Source organism: Piliocolobus tephrosceles, chromosome 11 (genome assembly GCF_002776525.5).
Source record: "Piliocolobus tephrosceles isolate RC106 chromosome 11, ASM277652v3, whole genome shotgun sequence".
NCBI classification, from domain to species: Eukaryota; Metazoa; Chordata; class Mammalia; order Primates; family Cercopithecidae; genus Piliocolobus; species Piliocolobus tephrosceles.
Window position 1 is genome coordinate 72,548,341 of NC_045444.1, and position 20,331 is coordinate 72,568,671.

At 34.9% G+C, this 20,331-nt stretch overlaps 1 protein-coding gene across 1 annotated transcript in view; it reads left to right on the forward strand.

Annotated features, from left to right (window-relative positions):
- Positions 1 to 10,802, forward strand: part of ZC3H15 (zinc finger CCCH-type containing 15) — a 23,505-nt gene extending 12,703 nt beyond the window's left edge. Inside the window, exons 3-10 of the mRNA XM_023212389.2 lie at positions 1,525 to 1,636; positions 2,607 to 2,759; positions 3,836 to 3,927; positions 5,711 to 5,893; positions 6,905 to 7,051; positions 7,195 to 7,296; positions 8,174 to 8,297; positions 9,983 to 10,802. Coding sequence (XP_023068157.1) covers positions 1,525 to 1,636; positions 2,607 to 2,759; positions 3,836 to 3,927; positions 5,711 to 5,893; positions 6,905 to 7,051; positions 7,195 to 7,296; positions 8,174 to 8,297; positions 9,983 to 10,173 — 1,104 coding nt within the window. The 3' untranslated portion in view covers positions 10,174 to 10,802. The remainder of the gene's footprint in view (positions 1 to 1,524; positions 1,637 to 2,606; positions 2,760 to 3,835; positions 3,928 to 5,710; positions 5,894 to 6,904; positions 7,052 to 7,194; positions 7,297 to 8,173; positions 8,298 to 9,982) is intronic.
- Positions 10,803 to 20,331: the final 9,529 nt, after the last annotated feature.

Genomic DNA, 20,331 nt, shown 5'->3' on the forward strand with positions numbered 1-20,331 from the left:
ATGAGCATTTTTTCATGTGTCTGTTGGCTGTATGAATGTCTTCTTTTGAGAAATGTTTCTAGGTCTTTTTATTGGGCTTTTTAGGTTCTTATGTCCCATTTCATGTTGATTTTCTTCAAGGAAGTGTCCTTTGCTCTTGCCACATTTTTATGCTTTCCTTGAATAATATACCCAAAGTTTTAATTGTTATCTGTAAGCTGCTATTTCTAAAGTCTTTATCTCAAAGCAGACTCTCTGATTTCAGTGGAATCAATATGCATGTCTATCTGCCTTCAAAAGATCTCCACCCAGATGCTCTGTAAGCATCTTGCATTCTGGATGTCTGAAACTAAGCTCATCTTCACCTCTTACCCTGAAACCTGTTCCTCCTGTATTCCCTGTCTTGTTTAACAGCACTAACCATATACATGATAATCCTAGATTGCTCCCCCTTTATACTTCATGTTCAGTCACAGTCCTATCAGCTCTGTCTCCTTTTCTCCATCCTTACCAGTAATGCTCATTTTAAGCTCTTGTGTTTTCTTGTGTGCAGCAGTTGCAACAGGCTCTTGCCTTTATTCTTGGGTTCCCAATCTATCCTCCACAAAACTTACTCTCTTGATATTTTATAAAATGTGACCTGATCTTGTTACTGGCTTACTTTAAACAGTTGAGTGGAACTCTGTTCAATCTACTGATACAATCTAAGCATCTCATTGATGTTTTTCATACTTTGCCCCTCTAGTCCCTGTAACTTTGCATTGGCTGGCTCTTTCTGTATTTCTTTCCTTGCTCATCAAGAAGAATTCATTTATAAGGTTTTTGGCTCAATTTAATTTTTTCAGGTTTATGGACATTCTTTGTTCCCAGAGCACCATATATTACGTTACAGTTGTTGACATGTCTGTCATCCTGCTAGATTCTGAGCTTCTTTAAATAAGCATCTTTGTCTTTTCATTGTATTCTCTGTCATCTAACATAGGACCTGACATATAAATGTTTGGAAGAATCCTCTAATCATATTAGGTATGTAAATCGTGTGCCTGGAACTACATTATATGTCATGTTTTGTTTTGAGTTGTTTTGTTTAATATCCTACATTGACCTAACCCAGTGTTTTTCCATGAGGGCACTATATAGGTTTTTGGGGTAGTATAATTCATTATCATGTGGGACTGTACATTTCAGGAGGTTTGTTTCTCTGATCTTCAAAATGAACCTGTACATTTCTGGGGAGTGGGTTGTTTTCACAGAAGAATATTGCAGGTCAAAAGTATTTGCTAAAAATGCTGGGCATGTAGTAAATGCTTAATAAATGCTTGTTGCTGTAAGCTTTTGCTTTTAACTAGGCATGGTACCATCGTTACAATTTTGTTTAATAGTTTAACCACAACATTGAATAGACACTGTAAGGCCATTATAATACTGATGTTAAAAGTTAAGGACTGTAAATATGCAGGTGTCTTGTTATGTTAATGCTAACAGTGCAGTAAAAACAATTTTGTAAATAATCAAATTTACATTTTAAACCTGGGAATATTATAGGTAGCGCAGAGTGAAGCTGAAAAGAAATTGAAGAAGGATGACAAGAAGAAAGAATTGCAGGAGCTAAATGAGCTGTTCAAACCTGTAGTTGCTGCTCAAAAAATAAGTAAAGGTAAACTTTAAATTTCAGAAGTGTTTTTTATCAAATGTAGTTTATGCTAAAAACTTTATTTTGATGTTATTTTCTTTCGATAATAATACAGTTGTGTCTGCAATGAAAATATTAGTCCCTTCATCAAAATTACCTATGTCAGTGGGTTGCTTATGGTTCCTCTGTATATGTTCACATCTGTGTCATTGTACAGCTGAACTGCAGCCATGCGCCCCACACTTAAGGCAAAATTAGTAATTTAACAGACTGCTAATTGATTTGTAACATTCAGTCTTTGGTAGTAGCCAAGGCAAAGCCATAGTTGAATAAACTGTATGTCCCAAGTTTTTGGCACTGTTCTGCCATGTATGTTCATTCCTTTTTTGCCTCTTTTTTTTTTTTTTTTTTTTGAAGTGGAGTCTTGCTCTGTCATCAGGCTGGAGTGCGGTGGCACCATCTCGGTTCACTGCAACCTCCGACTGTCTGGTTCAAGCTATTCTCCTGCCTCAGCCTCCCGAGTAGCTGGGATTACAGGCACACACTAACATGCCCAGCTAGTTTTTGTATTTTTAGTAGAGACGGGGTTTCATCATGTTGGCCAGGATGGTCTCGATTTCCTGACCTCATGATCTATCTGCCTCGGCCTCCCAAAGTGCTGGAATTACAGGTGCGAGCCACCATGCCTGGCCTCCTGTTTTGCCCCTTGCCCCATTGACATCAACTAGACAAAGCCTGTGGAATATCCTATGTTCTTGTTTGGTTTCCCACTCTCTACTACCTTTTATAGTCAGGATAAAAGAAACAAAAGTAGACATAAAATGCTACAAAAAGAACTTTAAAGAAATATCTTGCTAATCACGCATAAGTGCCGTTTTCCTTTCACATCAGTGAATGGAAAATAAGTTAACCAAAATTAATCATATTTCAGGTAGAATCTATATTTTACAGTCTGGCAGGTTATAATACAAATACCATATGCCATTTGACATAGGTGCAGATCCCAAGTCTGTGGTATGTGCATTCTTCAAGCAAGGACAGTGTACTAAAGGAGATAAGTGTAAGTTCTCTCATGACTTGACTCTGGAGAGAAAATGTGAAAAGCGAAGTGTTTACATTGATGCAAGAGATGAAGAACTTGAAAAAGGTAATTTTTTTTAAAACATTATCTTAAAAATGAATGTTTAATACTTTTGGTTTGTTACTAAGATATTTATTAAATTGAGGAACATTTCAATCTTAATAGACTGTGTTTATAAAGAGTAATTAATTGGGTTTATTATGTTTTATAAAATCTGAAAATTATCATAATATACCCTTTAAGTAAATGAAGATACTTTAAAAAACAGTGATTTATTTTGGATTTGTCTGTCACCCTTTCCTTCAGTACTACCTTCTCAATTTGTCCAAAGTACTTAGGAAGCTTTGGTGAATAATTTTTTTTTTTTTTGAGACGGAGTCTTGGCTCTGTCGCCCAGACTGGAGTGCAGTGGCATGATCTCAGCTCACTGCAGCCTCCATCTCCCAGGTTCAAGCAATTCTTCTGCCTCAGCCCCCCGAGTAGCTGGGTCTACAGGTCCACGCCTCCACACCCAACTAATGTTTATATTTTTAGTAGAGATGGGGTTTCACCATGTTGGCCAGGATGGTCTTGATCTCCTGACCTCATGATCCACCCATCCTGGCCTCTCAAAGTGCTGGGATTATAGGTGTGAGCCACTGTTCTGGCCTTGGTGAATAATCTTAAAACTATTTATTTCTGCCTTTGGTGTTTTAAGAAAACCATGAGGCCAGGAGCAGCAGCTCATGCCTATAATCCCAGCACTTTGGGAGGCCAAGGCAGCAAGAATCACTTGAGCCCAAGAGTTCAAGACCAGCATAGGCAACATAATGAGACCCCATCTCTACAAAAAAATAGAAAAATTAGCCAGGCATTGTGGTGCATACCTGTAGTCCCAGCTACTTGGGAGGCTGAGGCAGGAGGAATTGATCAAGCTCAGTCAATCAAGGCTGATTGAGGGAGGTCAAGGGCTTCAGTAGGCTGTCATCATGCCATCACACTCCTTCCTGAGCAACAATGAGAACCTGTCTCAACAAAAAGAAAAGAAAAAGAAAAATGTGTTAAGCCATGAGTCTTATAACACATCATTCATGTCTAAGGAGATACGTGTTGTGGGAGTAGTAGATAAAATTACAGTATTTAATCTTCATTTCTTTATTTAGATACTATGGATAATTGGGATGAGAAAAAGCTGGAAGAAGTAGTGAACAAGAAGCACGGTGAGGCGGAAAAGAAAAAACCAAAAACTCAAATAGTATGTCCTTTTCTTGAATTGAGTTGCTGTGATATTTATCATTAGGGAGAATTATGTGGCAAGGTATTTGCTGCTATTTTCTATTAGTTTATTCTGTAAGTTACTGGAAGTTTTGATTTCATCAAAATAAGGTGCATGAAGCTTTATTTTTGGAGTTTACAAGTTAGATTTTATAGGTTCATGTTCAGAAATAGGAATAGCTGAACAAGAATAAAACTATGTTACTGAAGTCCTTTAAATGCCTTTTTTATTTTTATTATTATTTTTTTTTTTGAGACAGAGTCTCACTCTGTCGCCCAGGCTGGAGTGCAGTGGTGCTGTCTCGGCTCACTGCAAGCTCCGCCTCCCAGGTTCACGCCATTCTCCTGCCTTAGCCTCCCAAGTAGCTGGGACTACAGGCGCCTGCCACCACGCCTGGCAAATTTTTTCTATTTTTTAGTAGAGGCGGGATTTCACAGTGTTAGCCAGGATGGTCTCTATCTCCTGACCTCGCGATCCACCCGCCTCGGCCTCCCAGAGTGCTGGGATTACAGGCGTGAGCCACTGCACCCCGCCATAAATGCCATTTTCTGAGGTGAACTTTTTCAAATATGGATAAACAAAATTACATATCCAGACAAAAATCCCTATTTTTTTTTTTTTGCATAGAGTGGAAGGAGGCCTGTTAAACTAACCCGCTTAATAATTTATTTAGTTTCAATAGGAATAAATTTTTAAATTTTAAGGTTTAAAATATTACTACATATGAATTCCAGAATGAATTTTTGGTAGGTAGTGGCTCTAATTCCAGGAAATGTACCATTAAAAATTGGTTCTTTATATCTCAAACTTTGCATTTATGTCTATATTTATAGTGTAGCTACAGTGAAAAGTCTTGCTGTGCTAGAAAAATTCTAAATACTACATTAATACACATCTGTTATGTTTGTTGTAGGGGGCGGATACTGTTTGTTAATTTTCTCTTACTTGCAAAGCTTATTACTTGAGGCTTAAATACAATTGTATCTTCCATCCATGTTGTGAAGGGTTACTCTCTTTTGTGTTCCTTTCGTACCTTGCTCCTGTATACTGCTTGTGATTCGTTTTTATTTAGAAAAGATCAAACCAAAGAAAATCATTTATTCTATTTATTTATTTTTTATTTTATTTTTGAGACAGAGTTTTGCTCTTGTTGCCCAGGCTGGAGTGCAATGGCACGATCTTAGCTCACTGCAACCTCTGCTTCCTGGGTTCAAGAGGTTCTCCTGCATCAGCCTCCCAAGTAGCTGGGATTACAGGCGTGTGCCACTATGCCCAGCTAATTTTTTGTATTTTTAGTAGGAGTTTCACCATGTTAGCCAGGCTGGTCTTGAACTCCTGACCTCAGCAGGTGATCCACCTGCCTCAGCCTGCCAAAGTGCTGGGATTATAGGTGTGAGCCGCCATGCCCAGCCTGATTTTATTTTTTTATAGCCAATTGTATATTCTGATTTGGGGGTGTATATTTATAAAGGGTAACTGAAACAAGTCATTTTTGTGTGATTTAGAATTTAGAACAAATGAAAATTTTGTATAGATTCCCTTTTAAGGGAATTTGTCATTGTTTTAGGTATTTTAAGATAAACATATGTTGCATTTCCTCAGAGAATAGAAGCTAGACAGAGCACCCTTATGTACAGAAATAAATAGAATGTACTTGTGTAATAGAATGTACTTCTGCGTATACTTGTTCCATATACTTAGGCATTTACCTTGGAAATGGCCTACACTGAGCCACCACTTGTGAATAATATTGTCTCTATAGGTGTGCAAGCATTTCCTTGAAGCTATTGAAAACAACAAGTATGGCTGGTTTTGGGTATGCCCTGGAGGGGGTGATATTTGCATGTATCGTCATGCACTTCCTCCTGGATTTGTGTTGAAAAAAGATAAAAAGAAAGAAGAGAAAGAAGATGAAATTTCATTAGAAGATCTAATTGAGAGAGAGGTAACTAATATCCTTTTCCTACCATAAAAACTGAAAGCAGTATTTATTGTGAAATTCTAATACTTACCACTTGGGGGCAATAGCCTTTTATGAAAGGAAAAAATATATATATTGTGATCTATTTCCAAAGTTGCCCTACTTTAATTATTCTTGTATATGTAAAATGTTAACCTAGCGATAAACATGAGCCAATCATGACATTAATTTTAGGATTGTGAAACAATTTTTTAAGTACTAGCTACTGGCTTATCAAATTGTTTCTATAAGATTGAGTTACTAAAAATGCTTAGTTCTCAGATGGATTGAATTTTTGTAGTTTTAGATTTTTAGCCCTGTTACCTTTTGTTTTTCACTAGTACTTTAGTTATTAGCATATGTATGGAAGAAGACAACACTCTAGTTTTTAAATTACATGTTTTATCAGCTCTGGACTCAAAACACTCACTCTGCTTATAGAAGGGAATAAGTCTGAAGGATATTCAGCACTTGTCTTTGGCTTAATACAAAACACAGTTTTTATTCTATGAAAATTTTGAAATTATTAGAAACATTAGATTTAGGGTTGCATATTAAAAACTATATCCATTTTGCCTTATTATTCAGTGTCTCACTCAGTACATAACATACTATAATAGAAAATATAGACTTCAGAGTCACGTGTATTTGAGATGGTTTGTGTACTGGTTCTGACACTTGTTAGCTATTCATCTTTGGTAAATTCCCTGTTACCCTTTGTTCACTTATTTGTGGGGATCCATGCATTAGCATGTATAAAGCATTTAATACCTGGCAGGTGTTCAGCAAATTATTTGTTCTATATATTTATTATTTGATTATTGGCCCTGAGGAGCAGGTGTTTTTTTGTTTGTTTAGTTTTATATCAACTTATTGAAATGTAATATATTCAGGATAGTCATGGGCAAGGAATTAATCACATTAAGAGAAAACTGCTACTAAGCACTATTTGAGGTGAATTCTGTGGGAAAAAAAATTAACTCTTTATTGTTGCAGCGTTCTGCCCTAGGTCCAAATGTTACCAAAATCACTCTAGAATCTTTTCTTGCCTGGAAGAAAAGGAAAAGACAAGAAAAGATTGATAAACTTGAACAAGATATGGAAAGAAGGAAAGCTGACTTCAAAGCAGGGAAAGCACTAGTGGTATGTCTCAGACCCACCCAAACTGGTTCTTTATTCTTCCATTTTTAATTTTCTGTGTCATGCAAGATTTTGTCCCTATTTCATCAATGACAAGGAATGTTTAGGTTTTTGACCTGGGTTGATATATTTGTGTGTCTGAATAGATCAGTGGTCGTGAAGTGTTTGAATTTCGTCCTGAACTGGTCAATGACGATGACGAGGAAGCAGATGATACCCGCTACACCCAGGGAACAGGTGGTGATGAGGTAAGAGGAAGCTTTGTGCCTCATCTCCTTATGTTAATTGAAAGAAACAATAAATAATACTGCAACATGGTTAAGAGCCACCAACATCAGAGCCACAGTGCCTGGGTTCAACTCCTTACTCCAACCATGGGAAATTACTCTAGGCTTCCACCCTCATCTGTAATACGGACGTAATGATTATCTCTACATCATAGGGAGTTTGTGAGAATTAAATGAGTTCATGAATTAGTAGTTATTTATTCAGCTTAGAATAGTGCCTAGTAGGTGGTTGAGTGCTGTATGTATTACCTATAAAAAGTATGTTTTGTCCTCCCTCTAAAAGAAAAAGAGTAATTTTTGTTTAATATTTTATGCTTTAAGTTATGGGACAAGTGCACTAATTTAAAACTACAGTGTAGGGAGCATGAGACAATAGCACAGTCATTTGGTTGTTGACAGATTTAGTAATAACAGATAAGTTACTGTTCATTTTTTGTATACTTACAAAATTCTGGCCTCTGGGTTGAAAGAAAAAAATCATACTGTATATATAAAAATGTGATGGCAGAGGAAGAAGTTTCATATACCACCTTGCTATTCTTTTTAAAAGAAACTTAGAAAAAGTAATTTTGACAATAGATCTTTTGTTTTTGTTTTTTATAGAGACTAGGTCTGGCTTTGTTGCCCAGGCTGGTCTCAAACTCCTAAGCCCAGGTGATCCTCCAGCTCGACCTCCCAAAGTGTTGGGATTACAGTTGTGAGCCTCTACACCTGGCCAGTAATTGGTCTTTTGTTTTCACTTGGATTAGTGATAATTTTGGCTAATTAAGATAAATGTCAGGAGTAAAAGAAAACTGTTCTTATTTGTAACAACTTTCTTTTCTATATGTTGTTAAAGGTTGATGATTCAGTGAGTGTAAATGACATAGATTTAAGCCTGTACATCCCAAGAGATGTAGATGAAACAGGTATTACTGTAGCCAGTCTTGAAAGATTCAGCACATATACTTCAGATAAAGATGGTAAGTATGCTAACTTTTGCCTAATTTTAAGAACTAGGAAATTATCTATAGGGGGTTATACCAGACTTGGCAAACTTAGATATGTGCAGGTACCAGACTAGTAACATAAATGTGTGGTTTGACCATATATAAAAAGAGTAATAAATAGTGAAAGGCCAGACATGAGCAGCTGGGTATATATTAAAATCATTAATGGAAACTAGAAGGAGACATAAATGAGCTTGAAGTTAAAGTCAATGAGTTCACTTTGAGACCTCATGAGTTTGAGATTTTTTGATTATCAAAAATGTACTGTCTGAGATATTGTATAGACATGAACACCTTGCAAAACATCAGTGTTTTGGGGTAGGTAAAAGAAGAAATGCTAAGGAAAGACATTGAGAAGGTCAGAGAAAAATTAAGAAACAAGTTTCCAAAGAAGCAAGTAAGATGAAAAAGAATATAAATAAGTTATAGTTGTAATTGGTTATAGGAATAAGGTGCCAGTTTCATTGAGACTGCAGTGATAACAGAAGAAAAATGAATGCAGTCCTCGCTCTCTTAATGTTTAGAGGGAAGACATGGTCATGGAAGGGCTTTTTAGGATATGGAAAACGTAAATGTATCTGTAGGTCAGAGGGAGAGGATCTGGTAAGGAGGAAAAGTTGCTGATAAAAGATTAGTTATAGAAGCAAGATATGAAAGTATAAATAATGAGTTAAGTATGAGAATGGAGGGAAGGCTATCTAGGATTGTTGGTATAATTTATGTCTAATTGTGCCTTGAGTTAGGTACTTAAAGAAAGGGGTAAAAGTTTGGGAGAAAACGGCAGAAGAAATGCCCATTAAGGCAAAAGCTGAGACAGAAAAGGCTGAACCTTATTTTTACAATAAAAGCACACAAACTATAACTTGAAAAAACAGCTTGCCCTCCCAAGATCTGAGAGTGTTAGCAAACCACTGTCTTGCCCGTGTTCAGATTGACTTGCTCTTTGTAGAAGTAGGGGCTTTGGTGACAGTAGGCACAACTGCAAATAATTCAGAGATTATAAAATTCCCAAGACTTTGTCTTCAGAGATGTTTGAAATAGCTAAAATCTAAATTAGGCTGTTAAAAAATGTCTGTGTAAATGTTGATGGCATTGAACAAGAAAAGGCAGCATTTTTTTTCTCTCAGTTATTTATAATCTATAAGGAAAAGTAGCTGTGTATAGCACTATGTTTTTTCTTAACAATTTGATTACACGATGAAGATTTTCTGCTGTCACAATCACAGCATTACAACAGCGTGATTTAAATACTATTTGCAAAACCAAAAGCCAAGTAACTGCTTATATTACAAACATTTTTTTGGTTTCCATAACCATTTATTCAAATAAAATACTGTATGGAAATTGACTATTTAAAATCTAATTGCTAGGTTATGTCGGGAACACAGAGGTGTAGAAGATTGATCCTGTCCTTAAATGTATAAACCATTAAGCAGTCAAATGTCTACAGCGAAAACAGTATTTTATACTAGGTATAGATAATTGGCACAAATAAGCTCAGAAAAGAATGATCAGTTCTTGCTGGAGTAATTCTAGGGAAATGGCTTTCATAGAGAAAAGGAAAAGAGGAAGTGTAGTATCAGTCTGTGTTGTCTATTGCTAATGTATAATTTTGTTTTCTGCTTCTATGCCTTACTGATTCCAGTTTTTATTTTTAGAAAACAAATTAAGTGAAGCTTCTGGAGGTAGGGCTGAAAATGGTGAAAAAAGTGACTTGGAAGAGGACAACGAAAGGGAGGGACCGGAAAATGGAGCCATTGATGCTGTTCCTGTTGATGAAAATCTTTTCACTGGAGAGGATTTGGATGAACTAGAAGAAGAATTAAATACACTTGATTTAGAAGAATGACATCAAACACGTCGCTGAAAAAATTAAGTCAGCTCAGCATGAGTTGAAATTGACTACATTAATTTCTTTCCACCTAGAATCAACAGGATGTTTATTTCCTATGCTGATTCTGGAGGAGTTAACCTCCTGCAAAAAAGGAATATTGTCCCTACGTCTTCTCTTCTGACTTTGGCTACATCTCATAGTAAGTTCAGAGTAGTTCATGATAAATTGAAAATATAATGGTCATTGCAGAAAATGATTGATTGTTGTAACTGTCCACCCAAGTAAGAAGTGTATCTGCTTTTCCATCTTTGGTTTTCATTTGGGCATGTGCTATTACCAGAAACAACAAACTTACATTTAAAATACCCTTCATTTGACACAGTTTTTAATGAGTGATTTAATTTCCTTTGTATTTGTATGTTTAGAAGACTGCCTAAAACATCAGCACTGTACTTCATAAAGAAAACTGCATATGCAGATTCAGTATTGTATATCTTTGGACAATTAGATGGACATTTAAAATGGAACTTCTTATATCTGACAGGATCAACTACAATGCCCTGTGTTAAATTGTTTAAAAGTTTTCCCTTTTCTTTTTTGCCAATAAAGTTGTAAATAAAGACCATCATACATTAAAATCCAAATATGGGCCTTTTTTTAAGTTTTTCTATGAAAAATTTAACATTTCTAGCTTGAGATTTAAAATACCTGTTAATAGTATCACATAAGGCATTGTTTCTTAATATTTACTACAGAAGCATCTAGAGTACTTGACAGTACTACGATGAGTTTAATAACACAAATACTAAGCTTCCAAAAGACTATAGGTGATGTTATATGAAAGAGTAACTTCGGAATTGATACAACATCAACCTAATTAAATATCACCTGCAGTTGAATCAAGTACTGCTTAAGAATCGTTGTTGAGATCCATGGTGTTAAAATAGTACATACTAATGTAAGTATAAACAAATTCAACAGAAAACTTTGGGCTGAGGGTCTTTGGCACTAAGATCCCCTGAAAAATTAGGGTGATAATACATTTAAAATAGACACAATTTGCTCATGACATATTTAATACTAGCTACACCTTTTTTATTGTTATGTTGTGTATTTTCAAATAACATGCTGCTTTTGTTATTTGCGAATATAAATGGATTCTAAGACAACCAAGATAACAGCACTAAAATGTCAGGTGAGCTGGGCCCTAATCTCATTTCTGCCTTAGATAAATTATATGATTTTTAAATCTCTGAATCTTCATTTCTTTATTTGCATATTAAAGTTAAGACTCAATGATCTGGCCAGGCATAGTAGCTCACACCTATAATCCCAGCACTTTGGGAGACTAAGGCAGGCAGATCACTTGAGGTCAGGAGTTCAAGACCAGCCTGGCCAACATGGCAAAACCCCATCTCTACTAAAAATACAAAAATTATCCGGCATGGTGGTGCCTGCCTGTAATCCCAGCTACTCAAGAGGCTGAGGCAAGGGAATTGCCTGAACCTGGGAGGCAGAGGTTGCAGTGAGCCAAGATCATACCACTGCACTCCAGCCTGGGCAACAGAGCAAGACTCCATCTCAAACAAACCAAAAAAAAAAAGACTCAACGATCCCTAACCTACTTCTAAGTTGTGAAGCCTAAGAAATTCATGATTGCAAATCTTGTCAAATGATAAATTCAAAGTTGATAAAGAAATTGACTTCCTAGATGTTTAGTACTAGTACTATATAACTGACAGTTTTTAAATACAGAACATCAGGAGCCAAGTTTATTTCCCAACTACAATGAAAGTGTACTTAAATACTTCATATATATTTTTTATATATTTTTTAAAAGCTTGCGTTTTAAAGTTTATGTTCATGAAAGATTTGTTCCATTGTTTTGTAAAAGTTTAAATGGTACTTACCGCAGTATTTAATAATGAAACATTTTCAGAACAGTCTAAAGAGCTTAAACCTTTTTTCTATTTTGAAGTCATCTAAAACATTTTCTAAGAATTTATCTCATAAATACAAGTTAAAATCCATTTACTTTAGACCAAGCTTTTCCAACCTGAAGCCGTGTGCCACATACCACCCAGATTGGCTTTGAATGTGGCCCAACACAAATTCGTAAACTTAATTAAAACATGAGATTTTTTTTTTTAATCTCAGCTATCGCTAGTGTTAGTTTATTTTATGTGTGGCCCAAGACAGTTCTTCCAGTGTGGCCCAGGGAGGTCAAAAGATTGGACACCCTTGCTTTCGACCTTAAGTTTGGGGGCTTTTTTTTTTTAACCTGTATATAAAGTAGGGCCATATAAACAAAAGGATGCTGAAAGATTTTAGGTGTGTTTAAAACATTACTGTCTTACAGCAAATAATGTGATCTCAAAAGTCAAGGTGTTTTTTAGTAAGCGTATCAATATAAAGCAAAATGGTTCAATGTGGAGGTAATTTTTTATACCTATAAGTCTTTAATTACTGGGTGGCCTTCCTCTATCTTGCCTTGAAATTTCTTCCATTATTAAGACAATACATGCACAGAGAATGTCAAAAGTATTTTAATCTGAGAGAATCAGAGTGCAAAATTTAATCTGCTTCTAAAATTATAGTACATTTCAGAGGTTTATAGAAATAATTTTTGTATTTTCAATGCAGTTACTCAATATTGGTACAGTTAATTTGAAATTGGCTCTACTTTTCAAACCCATTTATATATAAATAACCATTACAGCCTATAGTGATCCCATGTTTGCCAGAGTCTTTCTAATTCAAAATACAGTCATGTGTCACATAACAAAGTTTCAGTTGCCTCTGCACTGCATGTGCAAAGGGGTCCCATAAGATTATAGTACGTGTATTTTTATGTTAACCTTTTCTATGTTTAGATACACAAATACTTACAATTGTGTTATAATTGCCTGCAGTATTCAGTACAGTAATATGCTGTACAGGTTTGCAGCCTAGGAAAATAGGTTATTTCATATAGCCTGTTGGCAGGTGTGGTAGATGGTAGGCTATACCCTCTAGGTTTGTATAACTATGATGTTCACACAACTGAAATCACCTAACGATGCGTTTCTCAGAACATATCCCTTAGTTAAGCGGTGCATGACTGAAGTTACATTGTGAATTTTACCTTATCTTTGCACAGATGGTTTATCAGATGCTGTAAGCCCATCATACATGGACTGATATAAATGGTATAATTGTACAGTGTATTTTTAATGTGTATTATTCAGCGCTGACCATTAAATGATTCAGAATGTGATAGCAGTGAGATTACAGGATCAGATCATTAAGAAAACATTCCATCTATCAGGTTTTAACACATAAAGTGGACAAAGGGAACTTATGGCAGACATTCATACAGATAATTAGTAGTATTATTATATGAGTTATCTTGTTCTGGGTAGTTAACTTTGTATAAAGAACTTTCAGAATCACAGACGAGATTTCTCCCTATGTTAAGTATAAGACTGTGATACTGATACATATATATATCCACATACACTATTATGTTAATGCTTCTAGGTACTTAGCACACCATTCATGTCATATGAACTCAGATATATGTTGTAATAAATTCGTTTCAAGGAATACCAGATGAGAGGATAAACTACCAAAATCTTGTGTTTTGGGTTTTTGTCTCTTTTTTTAAGCATATGTCTTACTGATGATAGGTAGGTTCTCTGAGAACAAAGATAACACTTTACTTTTCAATTGTAGAAATTACTGGAAGCTGAACTCTAACTAGAATTTGACATCTGCAAAATTTTATAATATCTCTAGAAATAAACCCAAATGAAATAATAGTACAGAATGTATTTTCACATTTTCTCCTTTTAATGTTGTATTTTTTAATTGTTACTCTTTGTTAATATCTAAAGAAGAGAAAAGGAGATTAGTTTTCATTAATTTCATTAATATTGTGTGCTTTGCCACATGTACAGCACTTGTATTGGGCACTATAGATAGCATGAACTGTATGACAGTTTAAGACATGGTCTCAGCCTGATTTGAGTATACATTTTAGAATGAGAAAATCACAACTATACAAGGCAGAACTAGTAAGTTCCTGACCATTAACAAAGATGCCTTTTCAATTAGACTTTCCAGTATTTTATATTCAGTTTCATTGAGTTTTTTTTTTTTTTTTTTTTTTTTAATGAAGATTTTCTTTGTGAAGATAGTGTGATGGACATTTTTCAGACAAAGGTGGTTATTTTGTACTCATTCCCCAGAGACATACATTTCTGTTACAGCTGATCTGGTTTTCAAACGTAAAATTAACTTGTCCTTATGGGACTTAAGTATCAAGACTTAGTTTCCTTATTCCTATGTAGTTAGCCTTATATTGTAAACCAAAAGACAATGAAATACTACTTTTTTTGCCAGTTAATCTCCAGGGTGTTTTCAAAGGACCATATATCAGCTTCATTCCAAATGTGTTTCATTCCACCTGTGACTCCTTTAAACTATATTTTTATCTAAGTTTTAGGAAACTGTATATTTCAGTGACAAAGGTCATCAATATGACTTAAGAATTTTTTATGTTACCATATTTGATGATTATGTATTTTGAATTACCTTTTTACAGCATGTATGGAAATATATCAGAGAATGTATAATTAAAAATTTAAAATCTCTCAAGTTAGAAGTATAGTATATAATATAGTAATTATGTGGATCACTTCATGATTGTGCATTGTTGTATATATTGGACATATTTCACTTAAAAGAGAAATTTAATGCGTGAGAAGTGGAATCCAATGTGTTAGGAATCTTCATCTGTGAAGTTTTACACTGTGCTGAATAGGTACTGAAAGTAAAAATTTTAGTAACTAAATCTGCCAGGTGCAATCACATGTGCCTGTAGTTCCAGGTATTCTGGATTCAAAGGCGGAAGGATCACTTGGTCCCAGGAGTTTGAGCCTGCAGTGCACTGTGATTGCTTCTGTGACCAGCCACTGTACTCCAACCTTAGTGAGACCTTATCTCTTTTAAAAAAGCAGGGAAGGGGATGATTAAATCTTCTTTGATAATTAATTTTTAGAATATTTGATTGAAAAACTAGATAATTTGTGGAGATACATTGTCTGTCAGTTGTATACAGACTAACTACATTGGTGATTCACTCCATGGATCATTTTCTTCAGATACGTTGGGAATTATTATCTATTCCTACATTTAGGGCACTAATGACTCACCATAGAAGGAAAAGAAAAATTTTAATTTACTTATAAAAAAGTTTTTTTGATTGAATAGATAATTGTGTATATTTGTGGTTAATTATTTTACACTCTGGACCTATTTCTACCCCTGTAGGGAAGAAACTTAATCATTGATATCTTCAGCCTGTCAGATACCACTGATATCTTCAGTCTAGTTTTAAGAAAACCTAGGACTAAGAAGAATTATATAATCAAGTTCAAGCTAATCATGGCCATTTTTTAATTACCTGACCTTTTTTAATACTTTTTCCCAGAGCAACCTTCTAAATGGAAGGGCAAAGCCTCAACTATCTACAATGCAGCTTTTAAGGACTCTTAGATGCATGAAATGCCTTATGTACAGGAGATTCCATCTATGCCTTGACACCCACACCACTCCCACCCCTGTTCCTCTTCCAAGAAGGTTTTTGGCAGCAAATAATTCTCTTTATTTAATTATTATATTTAAATATTTTTATATATTCACATTAGGGTTAACAACTAAGAAAATTATTTAATTGGCAGGTTGATTAGGTACTTGTTGATTGATGACATGTATAACAGTCCAAATGGTATGATAGGTGAAGCCAGTGCAGTAGCACATGCCTGTCATCCCAGCACTTTGGGATTGCTTGAGCCCAAGAGTTCGAGGTTGCAGTGAGCCATGATTGCATCACTGCACTCCAGTGCACTCCAGCCTGGGTGACAGTGTGAGACTCCATCTCAAGAAAAAAAAAACTGTATAAAGGGTGAAGGTTTACCCTTTATTAAAAAAAGAAAGCAGAATCAATATTAGAAGAGACAGAAGTATTAACACAGATGAGTTGTCTATAAGAAGGTGAGAAAAAGTGAGCTACCACCTCATAATGTTTAAAAGGCTGCAGGGGTATTCACAGGAACATAGTTCTATAGCATGCTAATGATTATATACCTCTGTGTACATATACAGCATGCTACTGTACAAAAATAATACTATCTAAAAATACAGACATGCAAGGAACAAGTGAGTATCATTTAAAGAATCAGTTCTCTTGATAATCCCTTTGCACAAAATCAAAGGTTTCTTCTGGGAAGTACATAAATGCACTTTTCATTCTTTACATGTGAGTGTCATGTGCATGGAAAAGAAGGGGAGAATCTCAAAGACTTCTATAGCTAGAGATGACAAAATATTCTTGATATTGAATAATCATGTTGAATGCCTTTTAAATCTCTCGAATGCATTAATGTAAAATATAACACTTTTAAAAGGTAGCACAGTTCCCTTCCACACAGAGTTAGCTGACCTCCCTCTTTCAAAATTGCAGAATATAACTCACCAGAGTGGTATGTGGCAATTAATTTCAATCAACTATTGCTAATAAGGGATAAACTACAATAAAATCCTCAAAATTAAGAGCCAAATATTCCTTGTTCAGATGTCGTTCCCCCTCCACCAGTTTGATTATGTAATCTGTACAATTATATGAAGAAATACAAGATTAAATAAGGTGAACTTCTGTTGAAGAGAGAATACCAGATAGTACACTTCTTTTGCTGATTTTTTAGAAATACTGAGTTTGAATTTTCAAAGGAATGAATTTTAGCATAAGATAGCCATACCAAAAAAGTGCTTTGTCATTTCAACAAGCACCTCAAATTTTTCATGTTAAACTAGAAGTGTTATGAAAGTACAGTATATAATATAATTTTTATTATGTTTAGAAAAGTATACTTATTAAAAAGTCATTTTTAATCTTTTTACTGAATACTTAAATCTTCCAAAAATGATTTTCAGAGCATTACTGGACATTTTAATTAAAAAGAACTAGTTAGTATGAGGAGATAGAGACAATGATAAATATCTACTACTACTCCCTGCCCCCAGCAAAAAAAAGTGCCATTCGGGGAGTAGGAAACAGCAAAAGTGGAATTTAAGTTTTCCTGAATGGATTTAACCTGTTAGCATTTAAAAATAGTATTTTTGTGGTCAGTTATCTTAAGCTTGTCTTTATTTTATCTATATGTACATAGTTTTTATTAGAAATAGCACGCATTAAAATTTAACAAACTTTGTATGCTGCCTAGAACTGTACTAGTTTATTGGAAGTCAAATACAAATATAATTTTTTTAAGGTTTCAATAAGATTCTTAAATGTATAATGTGACGTATTACTGCTCATTCTTCTTAAACAGAATTGCCTGCTGCTAGCAGTTTTGAAAAGATTGTCCATCTTTTTCATCTCTTCCCTTTGATAGCTGAAGATCAGAAGACCAAATGCAAAATTCACTGTCAGAACTTGTCCAGAGGCAAACAGTAAAAGCATAGGAAAAATATTAAAGTGAGCCAATAGGGTTTCAGAGGCCTACACAACAAACAAGGGCGGCTAACAGGTTTATACTTGCACTGACATTTTTATATCTGACTTAATTGCATAACTAAATGAGAATCAACATACTTGACTGTAGAAATGAGAATGAGCCCTCTATGAGAAACAGAACAATATTTTGGATTTGTTTGGCAATGGTTTTTACATGGAAATTTTGGCCACAGTTTTAAGTGAAATATATTTTTCTTTTTCAAAATGGGAGCTTATATGGTGACTTATTAACATCTAAAAATGTAAAACAAACCAAATTTCAAAGAGGTAAATTGAGAGATATGTTTGATTAATTCCTTTGGTAAAACAAAATAGCTTTTGATAGATCTTTACTAAACTTTTTAAACAGCTTTAAGGTATATTTGACACAATAAACTATACATATTCAAAGTGTACAATTTGGTGTTTGACAAATGTATTTACCTGTGAAATCGTAACAAGATATAATCTACATATTCATCCCTCCCAAAAGATTTCTTAGGTTCCTTTGTAATCCTTTCCTCCCCAAACACCAACCACCCACCAACTCCAGAAAAGCACTGGTGACCATAGATTAGTTTATAGTTTTTTAATGATTTTATGTAAATGGAATCATATAATATATACTTTTCATTTTACTTTTACTCAGCATAATTATTTGGAGATTTATCTATGTTATTGTAGATATCAGTACATTCCTGTAAATTGCTTAGTAATAGTATTTTGTATGGATCTGACACTATCCATTCACTTGTTGATGGACTTGTGTTGTTTCCAATTTGGAGTTATTACAAATAAAGTTAATGTGAATATTCACATAGAAATCTTTGTATGAACATATGGTTTCATTTCTTTTGAGTAAATTGTAGGGTGGAATGTCTGGTTCATATGTTTTCTACAAAGTGGTTGTGCTATTTTATATTCCCAACATCAGTTTGTAAGAGTTCCAGGCTGGGTGCAGTGGCTCATGCCTGTAATCTCAGCACTTGGGGAGGCCGAGGTGAGTGGATCACATGAAGCCAGGAGTTCTAGACCCGCCTGGCCAACATGACAAAACCCCATTTCTACCAAAAATACAAAAAATTAGCCAAGTATGGTGGCACAACTGTAATCCCAGCTACTCCGAGTGGGGCTGAGACACGACAATCACTTGAATTAGGAGGTGGAGTTTGCAGTGAGACAGGATTGCACCACTGCACTCCAGCCTGAGTAACAGAGTGAGACCCTGTGTCAAAAAAAGTTCCAATTGTTCCACATCCTCAGGAACACTTGATCTGGTCAGTTTTAATTTAGATCTGTAATCCATTGGGGTTAAATTTTGTATGTAATCACAGTTTGGATCAAAGTTCACTTTTTTCCTTGTGTTAATCCAATTGTTCTATAACCATTTGTTGAAAGGACTATCCTACATTATCTTTGCACCTTTGTCAAAGTCAATAGTGCTTTGTTTTTTTTTTAATTCTGTTTTGATTCATTTTTCTATTTGTCCATCTTTACACTAACATAAGTCTTGAAATCTGATAGAATGAGTCCTCAACTTTCTTAATCTTTTTCAGAGTGACTTTGGCTATTCTAGATTCTTTGCATTTCAGTGTACATTTTAGAATCAGCTATTGATTTCTACCAAAAGAAACTACAAGAATTTTTATTGAGTTTGCATTAAATCTGTAGATCAGATTTATGGAGTTGACATCTGATATAGTTTGGCTGTGTTGCCACCCAAAATCTCATCTTGTAATCTCCATAATACCCACGTGTCAAGGGAGAGAACAGATGGAGGTAATTGAATAATGGGGCAGTTTCCTCCATGCTGTTCTTGTGATAGTGAGTGAGTTCTCATGCGCTCTGATGGTTTTATGAGGGGCTCTTCCCTCATCGCTGGGCACTTCTTCCTGCCACCCTGTGAAGAAGGTAACTTGTTTCCCCTTTGCCATCTGCCAGAATTGTAAGTTTCCTAATGCTCCCAAGCCATGCTGAACTGTGAGTCAATTAAATCTCTTTCCTTTATAAATTACCCAGTCTGAGGCAGTTCTTTATAGCAGTATGAAAACGGACTAATACAATGTCTCAATGTTAATATTGAGCCTTGTGACCCATATGTATATTCATGTATTTAGGTCTTTTAAAATCACTCGAGCAACAAATGGTTTTTTAAATTTCAGTTCACAATTGTTTGTTGTTAGTATATGGAAATACAGTTGACTTTCGCATTTTAATTTTATCATGCTACCTTGCTAAGCTCACTTATTCTAGTAACTTTTTTGTTGATTTCACAAGATTGTCTTCTACATAGACAATCATGACCTCTGTAAATAAAGATGGTTTTCTTTCTTTCCAATCTGAATATATTTTATTTCTTTTTCTTATGTTATTGCATGAGTCAGCGAACTTATAGACAGTTTTATTCTTTATGCACTGTCTATACCTGCTTTCATGCTACAATGGCAGAGTTGAGTAGTTGCACAGAGACTGACAGAAAAAGTTGGTCAAACTCTGCCTTACTGTGCTGGTGATGAGAGCAAACATTCTTGCCTTGTTTATGATCTTAAGTGGAAAGCATTCAGTCTTGCATGATTAAGTAATGACAGCTGTATATCATAAATGCACTGAGGAAGTTTTTTTTCTGTTCCTAGTTT